General features: G+C 32.6%; 1 protein-coding gene across 2 annotated transcripts in view; it reads left to right on the plus strand.

Annotated features, from left to right (window-relative positions):
- Cog5 (component of oligomeric golgi complex 5) overlaps positions 1–22,837 on the plus strand; it is a 342,572-nt gene that overhangs the window by 170,204 nt on the left and 149,531 nt on the right. For both annotated transcript variants that reach the window (XM_026395775.2, XM_026395774.2), the window contains exons 8-10: positions 9,176–9,341; positions 19,520–19,632; positions 20,164–20,241. In XM_026395775.2, coding sequence (XP_026251560.1) covers positions 9,176–9,341; positions 19,520–19,632; positions 20,164–20,241 — 357 coding nt within the window. The remainder of the gene's footprint in view (positions 1–9,175; positions 9,342–19,519; positions 19,633–20,163; positions 20,242–22,837) is intronic.

The raw sequence follows: 22,837 nt of genomic DNA on the forward strand, positions 1-22,837 counted from the left end.
AGGCTACTTATAAAGAGAGATTTTCATACATGGTTCTAGAGGTTCAAAACCAAGATTGAGCATCCCTGTTTGTATGACTGTCTGGTGAGGTTGAGCATAGTGGGAATACCTGTCAAGAGTGAGTTCTCGTGTCTTGAAACAGGAAGCAGAAGGAAAGGAAGAGATTGAGGCCCTCAATCCCTTTGGAGGGCACATTTCCAGTGACCTAAGGACTTCTCACTTGCCCTACCTCTTCAAGGTCCATAGCACCTTTCAGTTACCACTCTGGGAACCAAGCCAACTGTCTTTGGGGACAGTTGTCCAAACTAGAGTAATTCTCATTGCAGTTCACTAGTGCATGCTGGTTTTTTTTCCTATTGTTTTTAAATTACTAATTGGCAAAGCCAATTTAATTTATCTCCTCAAACAACCTAGGATATGGTATTTAGAACATCAGTAATTTTTCTGTTACTAACCAAACAAAATATGAATTTCACAGAATACCACTTAATTCTGTCAATGACTAGACTCTTTTCATTTCATGGTTATCTTTTATTATCATTCTTTTTTCATGTATACAACACTCCAGACAATAAAATCTATTTACTACTCCTTAGGTATGCACTGTAGTTTTCTGTAGTCCTTTCTTTGTATACTGTGTTCTTTTGTTTTTAACCAGAAATATTTATCTCTATGAATAAATGATTCTCTTCTTTCAAAGTATGGCAAAGACATCTAATCCAGTGGTTCCAAAATGCTTATTTTCAGGTAGCTGCTCGGTGGACTATGTTAGAATCATCTAAATAGCTTTGAAAAATATTAATAAACTAGGTCTTAATCTGGTTTAGCTGAATCAAAAATTTTAGAATTGAGATCTTATCAGCTCCCCCCCCCAAAAAAAAAAAAAAACATATCTCCAGCTGGGGTTGGGATTCCATTCTTTTATTTGTTCTCATCATTTTGAAGTTTACAAGATGGAGACACAGAGAAATGAAGTGATTTCCTCAGGGTTGCCCAAACAGTATTTCTTGTGTAACTTTACTTATTTCAACAATTAAAGTTGGAGTGACAAAAAATTTCTTAGGAATAGGAATAGACACTATTCTTAGAATTCTTACATCTTTTGGAACATTAGGAAATGGTCTGAGTTCAAATGTATGATATGTCAAGATCATTGTACTGTCATGTGTAACTAAGTAAAACAAATAAAAAAAAAAAGAAAAGGCAATTTCATATATTTCAAATCCCTAAATGTAGTTTTAGATTTTTGAATGAAGAAAATGTACTGAAAACTCCATTTGAACTAGAGTTGGCTTATGTTTGCTAGTTTTTTGTTTGTTTAATTTTGACATTGCTTTAAAGAGAGAAGGTTTTGTTTGCAGTTGAATTTGGTGTAGTATAGTGAGGAGTGTATCTCCTTTCTCCTTTGATTATTCCAATCAAAATAAAATAATACAAGAACAAGAACAACAACAACAACAAAAAGAAAGAATGAAAATGGTCTGAGGACCAATATTTTCTATTAGTAGTGTACTGAATACCAAATATTGTAAATGTGTTATCTCAATAGTCTTTCCAACAGTTTCATGAAAAATATATTTAAAAACCAAAAAATGGAAATTTACTTACTCATTCACTTATCCTAAGACTAATTTTAAAAGTCTCAAGTTTTTCCCACTATAGCATGTTGCTAACAGATCAAGGTGGGGGTAGCTAATGTTTATTGAGCTTCTCTTCTCAATTACAAATGCTAATTAGCTATAAGAATTACTGAGGGCCAGCATGGTGGTACATGCCTGTAATCAGGCTTGAACGTAGGAGTTTGAGGCCAGCCTAGGCAACATAATAAGACCTTATCCTCCAAAATATATTTTTTTATTTTACTATTAGGTGAGTACCATTATTTTTTGCCATCATACAGATGAAGAGACTAAGTATTAAATAAGTTAAGTCATTTGGTTTTGGTGACTAAGTGCTAGAGCTTGGATTCTATGCTAGGTCTGAGTCCAAAGTCTGTGAAGTAGAAATAACAAAAGCAAATAATAGAATTAATGAAGCCTAACATTTTTTATTTTATAAGATTAATAAATTGAAATAAATTATTAAATGCCCTCGAAGACTGTGAGACAGAAAACAAACAAATTAAAAAGACACAGGATGAAGAGATGATCTAATAAGACATCCAACAAAAACTAAAAAGAGAGTAAGAGGGCATTAGGTATAACTTTATAATAACAGATTTGAAAATTTAGGTAAAATTGACAAAATCCTAGGAAAACAACCTGCCAAAAGGAACACTAGGAAAATTAGAAAGTCTGAATAGTTTTATGTCCATTACCAAAATTGAACATCATGCAAAACCTTCCCTGTGACAAAACTCCAAGGGCAGATAGTTTCAGGGATGAATTCTTCCAAACATTAAAGGAAAAAATAAACCAATGTTATGTAAACTTTATCCAGTAATTGAGAAGAGGAAACACACACACCTCTGCTTATTTTATGAGGCCAGAATAACCTTGATATCAAAACAAAGACATTATAAGAAAGGAAAATTACTAGCTGTCTTTCCAAAATTGATGCAAAAATGCTAAGAAAAAGTATTAGCAAATATAAGCCAGGAAAATCTAAAAATGATAATTTATCATGACCAAGATGGCTTTAGTCCAGAAGTACAATGTAATTACTTAAATACAGGGGGGAAAATGATCATCTCAGTAGGTGCAGCAACGTAAATCAACGTCAGTCTGATTAAAAATACTCTCAGCATACCAAGAATAAACTTCTTTAATATGATAAAGGAGTTATCAAAAACCTCAGTGATGAAATATTTAAGACTTTTCACCTGATAACACTCAAGGATAATACTCTATTTTTTTTTTTGGTCAACATTCCACTGGAGATCCTATCCACAGCAATAAGGAAAAACAATAAAATAAAGGAAGATTGGGAAGAAAGAAAGAAAAAATATTCTTAGATAACATGGTTATACATATATAGCAAAACAAAACAGTCTACAGATGAAATATTAAAATCAGTAACTGAATTTTGTACATTTATTAGGCTAAAATTCAATATATAAAAATCAATTGTATTTTTTAATATGCTTGCAACAGACAAAATTTTTTTAAGTTACCATTTACAGTCTCCAAAACTGCATAGATTAATTCAAATGAAAAAATATATAAGAACTCTTAACAGAAAGCTATCAAACATTATTAAGAGAGATTAAAGAAAACATGAATAAAAGAAGAGAGAACCATATTCATGAGTTGCAGAGCCAGTAATATAATAATAACAATTCTAATTTTATTTATTGTTATAACTTAGTTATAAATAAAATCCCATATTTTTAAAAATTGAAATTGTCAAGTTAATTCTTAAATTAAAATGAAAATATTATGAACCAAGAATGTTTCATAATCAGTTGAAGAACAGATAAACCAATTGTGAATGATTAAATAGAGTTTCTGGAGGATAACTTTATGAATGAAACATATCTTTATGAATGTGAGTCAGGGACTACTTTTTAAATAAGACACTGAAAGTGTTTACATAAGGAGTAAGGTTGATAAAAAGGATCGCATTGAAATTGTGAATTTCTTTCCCTTAAAAGACTTTATTAAAAGAGGGAGAAGGGGCTGGAGTTGTGGTTCAGTGGTAGAGCACTTGCCTAGCATGTGTGAGGCACTGGGTTCGATTCTCAGCACCACATACAGATATATGAATAAAATAAAAGCCCACTGATGTTTAAAAACAACAACAATAAAACTGTATTTTAAAAAAAAGAGAGGGAGAATATATTTACAATACAGTCATCAAAGTCATAAAATCCAATATATATAAACAAATTTTACAAATACATAAGTAAAAAAATGGGCAAAAATGATAAGAATGCATTTCACAAATGATAATCCAAATAGATAATTAACATTGCAAGAAGGAGTAACTTGCTCATTAATCATAGAACTGCAGTGTTCACTCAAAAGAATAGCTGAAATCAAATGGGCTGATTGTTTTAATTTTATATAAGTTTGTTGAGCATCCACAATTGTCAATATACTGTTGGTGATGTTATAAAGTATTATAGTAGCTTTGGAAAAATGGCCGAATCCATAAACACTTAAACATAGAAATACCTGGTAATTCAGCAGTTCACCCACACAGCAGAAATTCATGTGCATATCGGTCTACTGCAGTGTTCATTGCAGCATTAATTAAAATATCTAAAAGTGGAAATAACCCAAGTATTTATCAATACTAGGATGGATAATCTAAATTTCTACAGTGGAATTCTACACATCAATAAAAAGAATCAACTACTGCTACATGCAATATGGTGGAAAGATTCCACAAATAATATTAAACAAACAAAGTCAGACACAGAAAACTACAAACTCTAAAATTCAGTGTATGTCAAGTTCACAAACAGGCAAAACTAATCTATCATGTTTCAGAAGTTATGGTAGTGATGATATTTAGAGAGGTGCAGCTTGGGAGCCATACAGGGTTTCGAGGTGCTGACACCATTGTGTTTCTTGATCTAGTTAGTAGTTTAGTCTGTTTTTTTTATTATAGTTCATAAAGTTGTGCTTTTATAATATGCACAATCCTCTGTATGTTACTTTAAGAATTTTATTTCAAATAATTATTTTGTAGCACCTTTGCTAACAATGCATATATCTGTATTAAACCATATTGATCTATTGATGGTATATCTTAATTGGTATTAATTGGAAAAGTAGCTGTTAATTGGAAAATTTTAAATTATGTCTAGAATTATATGTGTTATAAATTATAAATATTGCTTTAATATATGCTTTAGTAATGAGCTATATACATTTATTTATTATTTTTTTATTTATTTTTTTTTTGGTTTTTTTATTTTTTTTTATTTTTTATTTATTTATTTATTTATTTATTTATTTTTTTATTGTTGGTCATTCAAAACATTACATAGTTCTTAATACATCATATTTCACAGTTTGATTCAAGTGGGTTATGAACTCCCAATTTTACCCCGTATACAGATTGCTGTATCACATCAGTTACCCTTCCATTGATTGACATATTGCCTTTCTAGTGTCTGATGTATTCTGCTGTCTGTCCTATTCTCTACTATCCCCCCTCCCCTCCCCTCCCCTCCCCTCCCCTCCCTTCCCCTTTTCTCTCTCTACCCCTTCTACTGTAAATCATTTCTTCCATTTGTATTATCTTGTCTTACCCCTCCTTTCCTCTTATATGTCATTTTTGTATAACCCTGAGGATCGCCTTCCATTACCATGCGATTTCCCTTCTCACTCCCTTTCCCTCCCACCTCTCATCCCTGTTTAATGTAAATCTTCTTCTCAAGCTCTTCGTCCCTACCCTGTCCTTGTTTACTCCCCTTATATCAAAGGAGTCATTTGGTATTTGTTTTTTAAAGATTGACTAGCTTCACTTAGCATAATCTGCTCTAATGCCATCCATTTCCCTCCAAATTCTATGATTTTGTCATTTTTTAATGCAGAATAATACTCCATAGTATATAAATGCCACATTTTTTTTATCCATTCATCTATTGAAGGGCATCTAGGCTGGTTCCACAGTCTTGCTATCCTGAATTGAGCTGCTATGAACATCGATGTTGCAGTGTCCCTGTAGCATGCTCTTGTTAGGGCTTTAGGGAATAGACCGAGAAGGGGAATAGCTGGGTCGAATGGTGGTTCCATTCCCAGCTTTCCGAGAAATCTCCATACTGCTTTCCAAATTGGCTGCACTAATTTGCAGTCCCACCAGCAATGAACAAGAGTGCCCTTTTCCCCGCATCCTCTCCAGCACTTATTGTTGTTTGACTTCCTAATGGCTGCCAGTCTTACTGGAGTGAGATGGTATCTTAGGGTAGTTTTGATTTGCATTTCTCTGACTGCTAGCGATGGTGAGCATTTTTTCATGTACTTGTTGATTGATTGTATGTCCTCCTCTGAGAAGTGTCTGTTCAGGTCCTTGGCCCATTTATTGATTGGGTTATTTGTTATCTTATTGTCTAATTTTTTGAGTTCTTTGTATATTCTGGTTATTAGGGCTCTATCTGAAGTGTGTGGAGTAAAGATTTGTTCCCAGGATGTAGGTTCCCTGTTTATCTCTCTTATTGTTTCTTTTGCTGAGAAAAAACTTTTTAGTTTGAGTAAGTCCCATTTGTTGATTCTATTTGTTAACTCTAGCGCTATGGGTGTCCTATTGAGGAATTTGGAGCCCGATCCCACAGCGTGTAGATCATAACCAACTTTTTCTTCTATCAGATGCCATGTCTCTGATTTAATATCAAGCTCCTTGATCCATTTTGAGTTAACTTTTGTGCAAGGCGAGAGATAGGGATTCAGATTCATTTTGGTGCAAATGGATTTCCAGTTTTCCCAGCACCATTTGTTGAAGATGCTATCCTTCCTCCATTGCATGCTTTTAGCCCCTTTATCAAAAATAAGATAGTTGTAGTTTTGTGGCTTGGTTACTGAGTCCTCTATTCTGTACCATTGGTCCACCCGCCTGTTTTGGTACCAGTACCATGCTGTTTTTGTTACTATTGCTCTGTAGTATAGTTTGAAGTCTGGTATCGCTATACCGCCTGATTCACACTTCCTGCTTAGTATTGTTTTTGCTATTCTGGGTCTTTTATTATTCCATATGAATTTCATGATTCTTTTATCTATTTCTACAAGATATGCTGTTGGGATTTTGATTGGCATTGCATTGAACTTATATAGGACTTTTGGTAATATCGCCATTTTGATGATGTTAGTTCTGCCTATCCATGAGCAGGGTATATTTTTCCATCTTCTAAGGTCTTCTTCTATGTCTTTCTTTAGGGTTCTGTAATTTTCATTGTATAAATCTTTCACCTCTTTTGTTAGGTTGATTCCCAAGTATTTTATTTTTTTGGGGGATATTGTGAATGGAGTAGTTGTCCTCATTTCCGTTTCAGAGGATTTGTCGCTGATATACAGGAATGCCTTTGATTTATGCGTGTTGATCTTATATCCTGCCACTTTGCTGAATTCATTTATTAGCTCTAATAGCTTCTTTGTAGACCCTTTTGGGTCTGCTAGGTATAGAATCATATCATCTGCAAATAGTGATAATTTAAGTTCTTCTTTTCCTATTTTTATGCCTTTAATTTCTTTCGTCTGCCTGATTGCTCTGGCCAGTGTTTCGAGGACTATGTTGAACAGAAGTGGTGAGAGAGGGCATCCCTGTCTTGTACCAGATCTTAGAGGGAATGCCTTCAATTTTTCTCCATTCAGAATGATGCTGGCCTGTGGCTTATTTTTTGAAAAGTTTTTGGAAGTTAATTTTTGAAGCAGAGAATCATGAAAACTGTTTTATTTTAACTAGGCTTTTAAAGTTGAATAAAACAAAATGTTTTTCAGTTAATGTACGCAAAAATTTTACAGTGTACTTTCACTGGTACCTGATAATAAAACTACTGTATGTGTAGTGTTATGCTTTTCAGATCCTTTCAGAATTGTCAAGGCAATAAGTATAATTTAAAATATCTATCTGTATTCTGGTTTTATAAGATGTAAGTATTCTTTTGAAGATGCTTTCTTGGATTGTGATGATATATGAAATTTCTTTATAGTTGTCTTATTTTGATTTCTTGATCTCTACTAAAATGTAAAAAAATTGTGTATATTGCTTTTGTGCACACGCACATATATATCTCTTTTGGGTGAAATGGAATAACAACAATCAAAAACAAATGTTGTACCCTGTTTTTAGTTTATAATTTTATATGAAGTTGCTTACTTTATCTCCTGTGTCCTTTGTTGGTGTACTAGTACAAAATTGAAAGTGTATACTAGAGTTAAATTCTATTATAATCATATTAAATTAAGCTTTTTATTAGACCATACCTTAATTTGAATGATATTCATTTGCTTCTTTTTCTCATTTAATGAAAATCTCCAATGGGTATTGTTATTCTCCAGCTCAGTTTCCTGTTACTGTCTTTAAGCTGACTATGCTTTATCTTTCTGTGTGTGAGCTTGTGTATTTGCATTGCATACTATTATTTTAAATAGTAAATACAGTAGATTTCAGAAAATACCTTTTGTCTTATTCATAAATTTAATCATGTAAACAATGAAATAATTCAACTTTTTAATTATGTCTCTAATAATAGACAGTAAATTATAAATGGAAAAAGAGTTTCAGCTCTTTGGGCCTAGAAGTATATGTTGTTGTAACAGCTTCTAGCTGATAATTAAGTCATTTACTTACCAAACAAATCCAATAATTTGTATTACTCTGGACTAAATCTACTCATTGACCATGTTTCAACTTCCTGTCTTATCTCCTGCCTCTCTCTTTTTTACTTTGCTCTGCATGCCATCATGGCCTTCTTGCTGTTTCATTAGCATGCCAAGTACATTTCTTAATACTTTCATTGATAACACTGCCCAGGTCTATAGTTCCTCAAATCTTATTTAGACTACCTCTATTAGGATAATCAGGTCTGTTTAAATATCCAATCAGAGATGTGTTTTTTGTGTGTGTGTGTGTGTGTGTGTGTGTTTTTACTCCTCTCTCTATAGTAATCCTAATCATTCTCTGTTTTTATTTTCTGCTATATTTTTTTTTCTTATAGCATTCATCATTACCTGATATCTTTTTTTCTGTTTTGTACATTTCATAGTAAATATATAAGCTTCCTGTGAGCGGGATTTGTTTTACTACTGCATTTCCAACACATAGAATTTTAACAGATGCACAATAGGCATTGTATAAATATTTGTAGTTAGAGTGAGTGAATGGATGAATTAAATATAAAGAAAAGTTATCAGTTCTTATGGCTAAGCCCTTGGCTAACTCTTCAGGATTCTTTTTTCTTTTAATTCTCTTATATACCTAGCATTTCTGTTCCAGCATGGCTCCTTTGTTGGGATTTGTGGTGAATTTTAAATAAGCTCTATTATTGTACAAAAAGCTTCTAAACTTGTTATTATCCTTTAAAGGTAGAGAAAGAGGGAAAGGGGAAAAATGATATACATGGTATTTAAATTTGTCTTTTATGATGTATAACTAAATTTAATATTTGTTTCAAATTGTTTTTATCTTCAATAATTTAAAAATGTGGTAGCAATTGTTCAAGGTTGTAGATTTACATTGATCTTATTTGTTTCTATATATCTGTTTCTACCCTACCTCAACTTTATTTAAGAATCCAACTCAAGTTGGAACAGCTCTTCAGGTTTTCCATAATCTTGGGACTTTGAAGGATACTATTACCAGTGTTGTGGATGGATATTGTGCTGCTTTGGAAGAAAATATCAACAGTGCATTAGACATCAAAGTTTTGACTCAGCCTTCACAGTCAGCTGTGAGAGGTATGGATATACTTTATATTTAGCTTCTTTATTTATTTATAACTGAGAAGTCCTTTGAATAGTATGTGAAACATTCATGTTTCAAAGCAATCTAATGACTCATTTTTTTAGTAGACAGAAAATGAGAGAGAAATTATGTTTCAGAATTTATTTATAAATTTTTTTGTCTAATCAGTGAGTTGTGGCCAATTGGTACATTCAGAACTAGATAAAGATCTCTAAACTATGGCATCATTTAGTTGAGAGGAAACAGATGCAAAAAAAAAAAAAAGAACATATTTTTCTTCTGAAGTCCTTATCCTTATCCTCACATGTACTTCTTATTGAGTAAGAAAATATTTTTTAAAAATCTGCTATCTCTACTTTAGCTTTCTGGACTTTTCCTTATTGTAATTCTTATACTCAGGAGCAATAATGGCTGATGGAATAGAAACTGATAAAATTTGGGGGGAAATTATAACCATAGCAAAGTCTAAAGGAAACTGCTGAAAGAAGGTGCATTCAAGGTAGAGAGGAGTCTGCACCTCTTCCTGCCAAGGTGAATGGATAGCATTCACACTTCTCCACAAAGGGGAGAAAAGAGCATATATTATGTGCACATCTCATTTACTTCCTCCATCTCTCTTCTTACGTTTTTTTTTCTTTCTGTCCTGTTAGTATGGATGAGATATACCTTGCTTCTAGCAAAGGCCACTCTGCTTTTACATTAAATTCCATAATTCCAGGATATTGCTTTAGCACATATCTTCTCCCTATCTTTTCTCTATTTTCTTCTCTTCATCTCTTTTTCATCACATACAGTTATCCTGCCATATCTCCTACTTAAACATAGTCATATCTATCATGACTGCATTTCTTTCTTCAGCTGAACTATCCTGTTTTATTTCATTAGCCTACAGAAAAACTTTCAAAATTTTTATGTGTACTTACTGTTGCAGTTTTTCTCTTCCCATTTTCTAAGTGAAGGCATGCTAATCATCACAGAGTTATCCTCAAGAATAAATAATCTATGCAGAATTAATAACAGTTCCTGATTCCTGGCTAATATTAAAAACTTGCAGGCATTTATTGTTTTTTATATATTTGGTATATAATATGACCTCATAAATATGTTGCACTGGATAAAAAGAGATAAAAGAATTGTAGGTCTCAGAGATTTATAAAGGTTAGCTTCTGAGTAGGTCATATTAAGACTATTCCAGAATATCCTTGAAAATATATTGCCATAGGAGATTTTACTCTCAACTTTTTCTAGCAATTATTATCAGAAAGTTTGATCTAACATTTAAATTTCTAGGAGCAGTTTTATCTCATTCCCTCTTATGTTGTCAAGAAAAGGGAAAAAAATTAAAGCAGTTATTCACATCTGTCAATCTTAATGTAGGCCTTTTTTGTCGAAAGAATAAAGAGTCTTAAAACTGCCTTCCTATCATCTGTTAAGGAGTGGATTCCTGAATTTCATGTAGAAATCTTAAGCTTCAATTCTTTGTTTCAATATGTTTTAAAAGGAATAATCCTTATTACTTATAATTTTTAATGCCACATAGACAGTATTAATGTTAGTTTTCTCTTGAAGATTAGATTAAGGTTAGGTGAGAATATATTCATTAAAATGTTCAAGGATGATGGGGCCACCATATCAATAAATTTACTTGCAAATGGTTCAGGGAATTTTTTTCTCTCTTTTCTTTTCTCTTTCTTTCTTTCTTTTTTTTTTTTGCAATACTTGTACATTTTCTACAAATTTAAGATTGTTTTAAAGTTTAAAAAATATGTAAAATACAATTTTAAGGAAAATAATGTGAACTTGAACGTATAAAAATCTATAATTCAATAAGAAAAAGCTAACTCAATGAAAAGTTGATAAAGACTATGAATGGGCAGTTCATGTCAATATATTCATTAAACATATGAAAAATGGTTAACCTTTTTTTTTTTAAAAGAGAGAGAGAGAGAGAGAATTTTAATTTTTTTTTTTTTTTAGGTATCGGCAGATACAACATCTTTGTTTGTATGTGGTGCTGAGGATCGAACCTGGGCCGCACGCATGCCAGGAGAGCGCGCTACCGCTTGAGCCACATCCCCAGCCCCTTAACCTTTTTTGAAGCATATGATCTCTTTGTAAGGCAAATAAAGATACAGAAGCAGGGCAGAGACTCTCACGCAAAGACTCTTGCCGTAATTAAACTTCTCTGCCTTAATTAAGCTTCTCCTCTTGTCAGAAAGATTTTTACAAAGTATCAGCAAGATGTCTATAGAGAGAATTGTGGTTTGCATCTTCCTCTTTCTTGTAAATGCCAGCTTTGCACACAAACAGTGTGATACAGGGGCTGGGGCAGCGCAATTGCTTGGCATGTCTGAGGCACTGGGTTTGATTCTCAGCACCACATATAAATAAATAAAGGTCTATCAACAAGGTAAAAATAACCTTTACTTTCCTTTTGCATTTATATTTAACTAAAGTTTTTAAAAAATTTTTTTTAAAAAAGGTGTGGTAGAGTTAGAATCTACAGTCAAGCTTGTTGTACAAAAAGATATTATCCCTGTTTTCTTGGTAAAAAAAAATTATAAAACCGGGCTGGGGATGTGGCTCAAGCGGTAATGTGCTTGCCTGACATGCATGGGGCGCTGGGTTGGATCCTCAGCACCACATAAAATAAAGATGTTGTGTCCACCAAAAACTGAAAAATAAATATTAAAAAATTCTCTCTCTCTCTCTCTCTTCTCTCTCTTAAAAAAAAATATATATATATATATATATCTGGCCTAAAATGCACTTTCTGAGAACACAAAGAAAAAAATCAATTACTTTAATGTAAAACCTCCATGTCCTTCCTTCCAGTGAGTATAAAGGTCAAAGAATTTTAAAAATCTTCATTTAGAGGAAGAATTTTTTAGGCTGTAGCCCCCTCTGGACTCTGCAGTCTATAAACTTGCTTCGTGAAAATTTCTTGGGTGTCCAGCCCCTTCTGTCCTACTTTAATACTATTTCCCAATCTTCTGATTGTCAAAATCTAAGATAGCTGTGTTATATGACTGCAGAAACTCATACCTTTATTGTAACAAATGTTTCAACCAGTTAATATGAGGTTAAAAATTGTGTATTCTTCATGACCTTTTAATTTCTTTTATAAGACTGTATCTAAGACAAATTTTCATATATGTATAAGGATTTTTATTGTACTATTGCATATAGTGGTAACAAGGTAAATATAATCTTTCCTTTCATGGAAAAATGAGCAAATAATTTATTAAATGATTTTGTAGCCAGCACTTAAATATAAAATTATAATTCTCAAAAACAGAACAGGAAAAAGTAAGTTTCAGAATTATATATGTATATAAAATATGATACCATATCTAAAGCTTCAGAAGAATACAACAGACTATAATATATATTGTTTTGCATATGTAATAAAAATATAAATACATCTAATGATGATCACCAATTTTAAGATTTACTTTGGAGAGAGAGCAAGGAAAGTAGGATCAGGAACGGAGAGAACCAGGAAGCGTCACTTCATATGATCTTGTATTTCTTGAGCTTGGTGACTAATATTTGTAAAATTATTCTGTATTTTTTTCTTTCTTTTTTGTACCATGGATTGAACCCAGGGGTGCTTTACCATTGAACTATATGTCTAGCTCTTTTTTATTTTTTATTTGAGACAGGGTGTCTCGGGGGCTGGTTTTGAAATTGTGATCCTCCTGCCTCAGCCTCCTGAGCTGCTGGGATTATAGGCATACACTACTGTGCCCGGCTCTATATACTTTTTTGTCTGCATGAAATATTTATTAGTTTTGAATGATTGGTGCCTTTTTCATTTCCTTCTTTGTGCTTTTAAATGATTTGATTTTCATCTCGTTCTTGTTAGTATTACTTTTCCATTTCTACATTTATAATTCCCTTGCCTGGATTTTATAATAAATTGGTCTCCCCCCCAAATTTTTATGCGTTCTTTGATTTCTCAGTTTTTGCATAGAAGATGGAGTCTTTTGCCTTTATATTTAACTAATTTGGGCAAGTATATATTCTTATTTTCACTTTTACTTAGAATTTTGTAGCTGTTTGTGGACCCCAAAATAATGTTTCTCTTTCCTATTGAATTTGAAAACAACTAAAATACAGATGTAGGGAACAAAAGGATGATAATTAAAATGTTGGCTTTATTACTGATTTAAAAAACAAAAACATGATGACAACAATAAAAAACAAACAATCTTGAATTGAAGGGCATAGCTTAGCTTTGAAACAAAATGAATTTCTTAATACAGCAACTCCAAATGAAACTTACTCCCCAATATTAGCCTGCCCTGCTGTACTTACCACTGATGGAGTGCAAGTCAGAATGCACCATTTATGCACAACAAGAGAGAAAGGAAGGGAATGAGTCAATTAGGTTCCATTTTATTAATCAGGTAAGTGGCTCCTTTTTACATGGGAATGATGGAATAAGAGGTAGGAAAAGAAGGCAAGAATGTTCTTTTAATTGAAGTTCCCCCATATGAAAGACAAGGCCAGGGAAATGGAGGGTTCCCTCAAATATTAGACATGGCTCTACCGACTGCTAGGTTCAGGTGTTCATATTAGAGAATTTTCAGGCTAATCAGATTATTATACCACACATAGTATAACTTGCTTCTTCATGGATGTTCAGTGTTTCTCCCCCCCCCCTTGTCTTTGAATTTTAGTAACATTTTATGGATATATTTTAGGGTTAAATGCCCTGTATCAGTTTTTTTTTTTCCGGGAGTATATATTCCCTTTTATAGAGAAGTTTATCCTATTAAATATTGTTTGTTGTTGTTGTTGTTCCATTTGTTTTTCCCCAGGAACTTTAATTATGCATGTATTAGATCTTTGTTTTCTATGTCTGGTATCTTCTCTATAGTTGCTTTTGTGTCTTCATATTTCATTTTGAATGATTTCCTCTTTTCTGTTTTCCATGGTTTACTGTGTTTCCACCTTTGTTCATTATGTTTGTTTGTTTCTTTGTTTGTTTTATTTTATTTTTAGTATTATCTTAATCTCTATGGTATTTTTCCAGTCAGGATATTTCCTGTAATCACTTTGAAATAGCAGAAAACGGAGTAGCCCTTCCGGTTGTTTCTTGGGGGAATTCCTTTGGTGACCTATGTGTATCATTTCCTTTAGCTTATATTCCTTTCCTCCTCTTACCTCCTTTATCTACCTTAAGTCCAGTGTCACTTTATTTCTGATTGCTTTTAGAGCACATCTTTCCTCAAATTTTGGACCTATCAAGAGTTTAATGTGACACATAGTGAGACTATTTAAGCCATTCCTTTGTTAAAACCTAGCATTCTCAGCTTCCTCTACCAACTTTCATCTCACTTTACTTCCAGTGAACTCCCTATGTTAGAGGGCTAATTCTTATACAGTGATATCACTTTATAAGGGCTTCTTTTTCAGCTCTTCTCTGTCATTCTATAGTGTTTAACATTTTACTAGCTTTCTCCCTGGCCTGTCCATGTCTGTGGGTCTTATCTCCAATCAAAGAATCATTGGACAGCTTGTCCAGATTCTTACAGTTGATTTGAAAAGCAATGTGTTTCCTAAAAATAGGTTAAGGTGTCAGCTATGTGGTCCCTTCCTTCCTTCCTTGTTTGTTTTTTTTTGTTGTTGTTTTTTCCAGTACTGGGGATCATAATCAGGGCCTCTTGCATGCTAGGCAAGTCTCACTAAGTTACTTAGGCTGATTTTGAACTCCTCTTTATCCTCCCAAGGAGCTGGGTTTTAGACAGGTGCCTCCATGCATGGCTTTATTTCTTCTTCATTTTGATTCATCTACTTCATTTGATATGTAATTTTATAATCTCAAGTTTGAGATTTTATGTGATTCTTTGTTTCTTTGAAAATGTTTCCTACTTATTATTTGTTCTTATTTTTATTGACTTTAGAAGAGAGTAGTAAATTTAATTTTACACTGTCACCAGAAAATATTATATTTTGAGGAATTCTCAGATTTTTTCTCATTTTAATAAAATTTAGTTTATGACACAATCGTGTTTCTTGAGTCTATTAAAACTTATAGTGGCATCAGTTTTTCTGTTTTAATTATACTTTCTCTCCCTTTATATAGCTGTTCTCTATTTAGTCAATTATTTCTATAATGTTTTTATCTTCAGAAAGGTGTATTTAGCTTATGAGTATAAAAAATCTTTATGTTTGAGTGGCTCAGGAGACTAAGGCTGGTGGATCATGAGTTCAAAGCCAGCCTCAGCAACCTTTTGAGGCCCTAAGCAACTTAGCTAGTCCCTATCTCTAAATAAAATACAAAAAGGGCTGAAAGTATGACTCACTGGTTAAGCACCTCTAGTACCAAAAACAAAAACAAAAACAAAAAATCTTTTGTTTTGTCAGAAAGAAAAATTGGTCCTCTAGAAATATTTGAAGCAGAGATCAATGATTGTGATCTTGTCTCTCAGTTTCTTCAAAGTAAATACAGAGAGATAATAATAGCTTATATTTCTGTTTGTATTTACTTTCAGAGTAATAGGTTAATGGGTGCCATAATTTTTTTTAATGTATCATTTATTTTCCAGAAATTTAATATTCTTTAAATTCTGTCTCTCCCTCCCTCCCTCTCCCTCTCTGTCTGCCCCCCCCCCCCCCCCCCCCCGCGCGCCTTCTCCCCCCTCCTCTTTTTCTGTCTCTTTGTACCAGGCATTGAATCCAGGGACACTTAACCACTGAGCCACATCCACAGACATTTTAATTTTTTATTTTGATACAGGGTCTTGCTAAGTTGCTTAGGGCCTTTTTAAATTGCTGAGGCTGGCTTTGAATATTATATCATCCTCTTGCCTCAGCCTCTTGAGCTACTGGGATTACAGGCATGTACCACCACACCTGGCAATATTTCATAATATTCACAAAGGTATTCCATATCTTTTTCTCATTCTTATGGGTTTTTTTAAAAGTATTTTTATTAGCACATGGAGTTTGTTCTTGATGAGACAAGTTCAGATTGTTTAAGTATTATGTCTTTATTTCTTCCCTTACCAGTGTGTGTACAACACTGCAAATAATTTTTCAAACAAGTTAGATCTATATTTTCAACAGGAATTATTAATACTTTTAAAGCCCAAAACCTCCCAGCTTTCTCTTTTCCATTATTTTCTACTATAATCACACTTAAAACATAGCATTTATGTGCTAAAGGTACATATAATTATTTTTTAAATTAAGATTTGTTAAAAACTAGAGTGAGCCAGTTCATATGCATAGTAGTTCTGGTTTTCTTAATCTCATCCTTTTTAAAACCAGGAGTGTAGACTATTTAACCACAAAGGTGTCTTCGGCTGCCTTAGTGTGGACTGATACTTATGTCTTTCAATTTGGGTTTATTTTTTTTTTTCATATTGAAACATTTCAATCTGTACTTATAGCTTTGTCTATATTACATACAAGAATGTTGTTAGACATTCTTACCCTCCAGAAATTTAACATTGATATGTTAATATTATTTAATATCAGTCTATATTCAAAAATTTTCAGATATCCCCCCCAAGTTTTTTGATACTAGGGATTGACCCCAGGCACCACTGAGTTGTATCCCCAGGCCTTTTTATTTTTATTTTTTTTAGACAGGGTATGGTGATATTTCATAAGTTGTCCAGGGTGGCCTTCAACTTGCCATCATCTTGTCTCAGCCTACTCTGGCTTCAGTGACCGTGTGTGTGGCACAGTACGTAGCTCTAAAATGTTCTTCATAGATGTTTTTTCTTCTTAGTAGAACAAGGATCACATTTTAAAACTGTTGGTTATGTTGTCTCTATACTGTCCTTTAATAGAAAACAGTGCTTTTTTATGGCATTAACATATTTAGAGAGCCCCTCATTTGAATTTGTCTGAATATTTTCTTCATGATTCAGTTCAGGATAAACATACTGGTAGTAAAGTAAAGTCCATTTATTTTTACTGTACTTCTCACTTAATCCATGCTATGCATTACAAAATCCCAGTGTATACTTGAAACTGCATATAGTAGTGAACTCTCTATATACTATTTTTTATCCTACAAATTCATACCTATGTTAAAATTTAGTTTATACAGTAGGCATAGTAAGGGATTAACAACAATTAATAATAAAATAAAACATTTATGACAATATACTATAATAAAATTGTCAGTATCACTACTCTTGCTTTTGGGAGCCATTATTAAGTAAGTCATTTGAATACTAGCAATATGATACTTCAGTGGTTGATATGATAACCAAGGTGGCTACTAAGTGACAAATGGGCAGATAGTATATACAGTATGGATTTGCTGGACAATGGGTGATGCAGTTCCTGAGTAGAATGGAACCATGATATCATGATATTTCATAATGTTACTCAGAATCATATGTAATCAAACTTGTGAATTTTTGTTGCTGGAATTTTCCATTTGGTATTTTTGGATCACAGTTCACTGTGGGTAATTGAAACCACGCAAAGTGAAACCAAAGATAAGGGAGACTACAGTACATTATATCAGAAAACAACAAAATTATGTCAGTTTGTCTCACTATGCTGGTGCTAAATAACTTCACTAAAATGGTATATACCAGATTGTCCCTTGTAAGAAAGTTCTCTTTATAATTACTAACTTAATGTTGCATAGTTTGAAATTTATTTATTGACAACTATACATATTCTTTTTAATATAAATTGTAAACATGTTTGTATTATAGTAGATGCTAGCAGCAGTGCTATTTATGGATTAATTTCTGAAATGCACTACTAATTTCCCATTTTCTGTCATGTAAAAAATTGCTTATAATGTTTTTTCAAGTTTCTCTAGAGGATAAGATGAAAATTTTTGGTAAATAAGACATTTAAATAATGGTCATTAAAATATGTTAATTTTAGGCTCTAGAACTCATTTCATTTGTTCATTTTTTTCCATAAATATCTTGTTTCCTATAATATATCACCTTATGTTTTGTATTTATTGGTAATCTTTCTCTCAGTTAACTCTTATACCAGTTGTTACAACCAAGTATTTTTTCAGTCATTCTTTCTGTACTTATTAACTGACAAATTTTGTGTAAAGATCAGTTTCTTTCCTTTTTTAAATATTTGATTTTCTCTGTGAACTCATGAATTATTTTTTATCATTATTATAATTCATCATCATCAGTATTATTTTGGATGGCCAGATTGTCCCCAATTTGTTTTGTGGAAGTTTTCTCTAGTCACATTCATGCATCCTTTCAATAAGTTTTCTTTTATCTTTTAACACTTCTTTGCTCTCTGGAACAATATGTACCAGGTTCACCTTATATTTTCATTAGTCTGTTAACGCTGAGGATCTTCATTTGCTCTATTCTAAAGTAAACACTTGTTGTAGAATTACTCCATCTCCATCGATACCACATTTAGCAAAAAACCCATCAAGTTCATTATTTCTGGGTTGGGGTTGTGGCTCAGCGGTAGAGTGCTTGCCTAGCACATTCGAGATGCTGGGTTTGATCCTCAGCACCACGTAAAAATAAATAAGTAAAATAAAGATATTATGTTCAACTACAACCAAAAAAATATTCAAAAAAGTGTTTATTTCTGATGATGTGCACCATCTTTTTGTCCAATGTATCCTCACTGTATAGTCTGTGCTCCCATTTGTCACTTTCTATCCATCAGATATCTCACTGAAGTCACTGTTCTGTGATTAAAAATTACTTGAATTATTTTCCCTCATGTTGGTTATATTATTAATTTTATGTACAGATAGTTTTGTTTCTATATTTGTTTATATTCACTTTTCGAGTTTGCCTTTTTCATTCCTTTTATATTTAAATTTGCTTTTGGAATATTTGAAATATTTGTACGGATACAAAATATATTTTGGAATATGTTAACACAGTTGTGTTAGTCACAAAGATCCATTTCTATCTCTGTAACTTTCATCTTGTTCGATTTCCCACCACCCTCATCTCTCTTTTAGAAAGCCATTTTCATTAATTTCTTTGTGTCCCTCCCTCATTGTGTGTGTGTGTGTGTGTGTGTGTGTGTTTGATTTCTTTCTTAAACACAAAAGGTTTTCTTAAAGAAGGAGCTTCTTGTGTGTGTGTGTGTTTTTTTTTTAGCTTTTGTATGCTTTCAAAATAGCATTCATTTTGTTGTATCCTGAAAGTTTTATTTTTTATATTTCTTTATCCTTTATAACTAGGAGGTCCTGGACGATCTACCATGCCAACCCCAGGAAATACTGCAGCTTTTCGTGCTTCGCTCTGGACCAATATGGAGAAACTTATGGATCATATCTGTGCTATATGTGTACAGGTAAATATTTCACGGGATGCAAAGAACATTGATTATTAACTCACTCCTGGTTATTCAAAATTGTATCATTTGGAGCAGGTTTTTTAAAATCTGAGCATTCAGCCAGATCTTCTGTTCCACTCTTGGAATCCCACCCATTTGGGAGGCTGAGTTGGGAAGATCACAAAAGGCCAGCCTGGTCAACTTAGTGAGATACTGTCTTAAAATAAAAAATAATTTTAAGCAAATACTCTCTAGCAGAGCAGCCCTGAATTTAATACTACCCCCCCACAATCTCTTAGCATTCAAACACCTCCATTAACTGATTGTAATATGTGTAAAGCTCTAGCATAATGCCATTTCCTTTCCCTTATAAGTGTAATTGTTTGTCATAGATGTCAGCAGCAATACTATTTACAGAGTAGTTTCTGAAATGTACCTTGTTTTACTTTGTTTGTTTTTTTTTTAAGTACCCTAGCTTTACATTTGTTTTATTTAAAAATACCCAATTATATATACTCTTACTTTTCCCTCCCTTACAACCTTTTTTAGGTGCAGCATCTACAAAAAGTATTAACTAAGAAGAGGGATCCTGTTTCACACATTTGTTTCATTGAAGAAATAGTCAAGGTATATTTAAACAAAGCTGTTTTTACATCTTCCTTTTAGAAGGTAGAAAGATATGTACCAGGATCATTTGTGTTACTCCCTTACAGCACCTGCATATCCATTGACAGTAGGGAAACTTATTTATTGACAACTATACATATTCTTTTTAATATAAATGTGAACATGTTTGTATTATAGTAGATGCTAGTTGTAGTCCTATTTATGGATTAATTTCTGAAATGCACTACTAATTTCCCATTTTCTGTCATGTAAAAAATTACTTACAATGTTTTTTCAAGTTTCTCTGGAGGATAAGATGAAAATTTTTAGTAAATAAGACATTTATATAATGGTCATTATAATATGTTCATTTTAAGCTCTAGAACTCATTTCATTTGTTCATTTTTTTCATAAAGCACATTGCTTTATTCATTTTCCATGTTCTGAAATTTCCCTTCTGTCATTTGCAAATCTGCTAGCCTCATAGACTATAAGAATATCTTCCAAGCATAGGAATCCTACATCTCATTCATTAATTTTGATGTTTTTTATTATTAAAAGAAAAATTAATCTGTATTTTATTTATTATTAAGTCCTAATGTCTAGTACCCCCCACCCTCCAAAAAAAAAAAAAAGGTTTTTCAGGTTTCCAGCATCATAGTATAGGTAGTTTCACACGTAAGTTCACAGTTTTTAAATATTTTATATACTGTAGTGAGGTAATTTGTCACACCAAGTTTGGTGATTTACTGAAAACAGTTACAGGATCCAGCCTATATTTGTACTCAGGCCTATGATTTATTCAAGTGAAAGGATATGAAGCATAATGAGCAAAGAGGAAAGGTATATGGAGCAAGGTCCAAAGGAAACCAGGTACAAGCTTCCAGGAGTCCTTGGGCTCTGGAGTTACATGAAGCTGGTTTAATTCCTGCAATAGGAATTAATGTTATGATAGCATGATAGGATGTTTCCACTAAGGAAGCCCTCCTTAAGGGAACTGTCCTGGGTTTTTCTCAGGGACTAGTGACTGCCTAAGATGGACCAAAATTCTAGACTCACTGAAGAAAAGCAGATGTTCAGCACAAACCACATTTTTTATACAGCTTAGGTAAAGTGAGCAACTTTTATCAGTTTGAGAATCATGGTGTCCCTTTCAAAACCAAGGACTGAGCTTGCAAGTTGGCCTTTCTATGGCCATTTCAGATCTACTATGTTAGTTATTTTCTGCACAATTTACTGAACATTACTGTACATGTTTATTTACTTCACCCTTATTTCTACTTGACTTTCAATTGTATAAAAGAAGGAATAAGGTATTTTTGTCCATTTGTAAAGTCACTAACTTTTTTGCATTTGCTAATGGATAGGATAATTAATATCAGACCTTCATTTTTATAGGCAAACAACTATATATGTGCTGTTTTCACCCATTTGTTGTGATTTGGCCATCTTTACACATAAACTGATTCACTTGTCTCTATGTGCAGTGGCCATATTTAAAGCTTTTACTATTTAATTATTTTGTATTTTTAATTCCTTTTTAACAGCTAATAGTCTACAGTCAACATAAGAATAATTTTAATGAAACTATTTCTATAAAGGAAAGATTTTCTTTCATGTACAAGCTAGAGTCAAAAGGAAGAGAAAAGTTGGGGGAATCTCATTGAATTGAGAGAGAGATCAGTAGAATAGAGGAAAGGAACCAGGGAAAGAGAGGGAAGGGGGAAGGAACAGGAAAAATGCTGGAGAATGATGTTGACCAAATTATATTTCCATATTGTGTGTATATATGAATATATAATGAATCCAACCATTATATACAGCTATAATGCACCAATAAAAATGGAGAGGAAAAGATTAAAATAAAGAAGTGGTACTAAAGAGGCTTATATTTGTCATACTATTATATTGTGCAGTTTTTTTACATTAAAAACTCAGATCAGTGCTTGACAACAATAAATTATTATAGTAAATGAAAATTGGCAATTTGTGTAGGCCAGATTTTATATGCATTTAATTCAATGAGTTTGTAATTTATAGTTTGCAAACTATGATGTAATTTCTATTTTTAATGTCTACTTGCTAGCTTGTTTCATTTATACATAAAGTTTTATTTGATATTTTCCTTTGTTAAATAATTTTTCTAATATCGTTTTGCTGTAGTTTAATATCTGTAGATTTTTTAAAAAATATATTTGTTTTTGTTTTTTAGAGCAGCTTTAAGTTATAAAAATGCTGAGCACAAAGTATCGATGTTATGCGTTATGCAAATCTCATGTACCATACAAGGCTAACTAAGGCTAAGAGCAAATTCTCAAGTAAATGTGAACCTTAATATAAGTTAATAAGAATAGTTGTTCATCATTTGTAACAAGGGCATCACACCAATGCAAGATACATAATGTGTTATGCAAATGTATAATGTCTTGCATCTGACATGAGAGTATTATACAGAGTAGCCTTCCCAGTTTCCATTCCCCTAAAATTTCCTTACCCTCTACCTATTCACACCTTTCCAACATCCTTCCCCACCCTCTGATGACCACTGATTCATATCTCTAGATTGTCTTTTTCAGAATGTTATATATCGTAGTCTTACAGTACGTAGCCTTTTCAT

The sequence above is a fragment of the Urocitellus parryii genome, chromosome 3, assembly GCF_045843805.1.
Source record: "Urocitellus parryii isolate mUroPar1 chromosome 3, mUroPar1.hap1, whole genome shotgun sequence".
Lineage (NCBI taxonomy): Eukaryota > Metazoa > Chordata > Mammalia > Rodentia > Sciuridae > Urocitellus > Urocitellus parryii.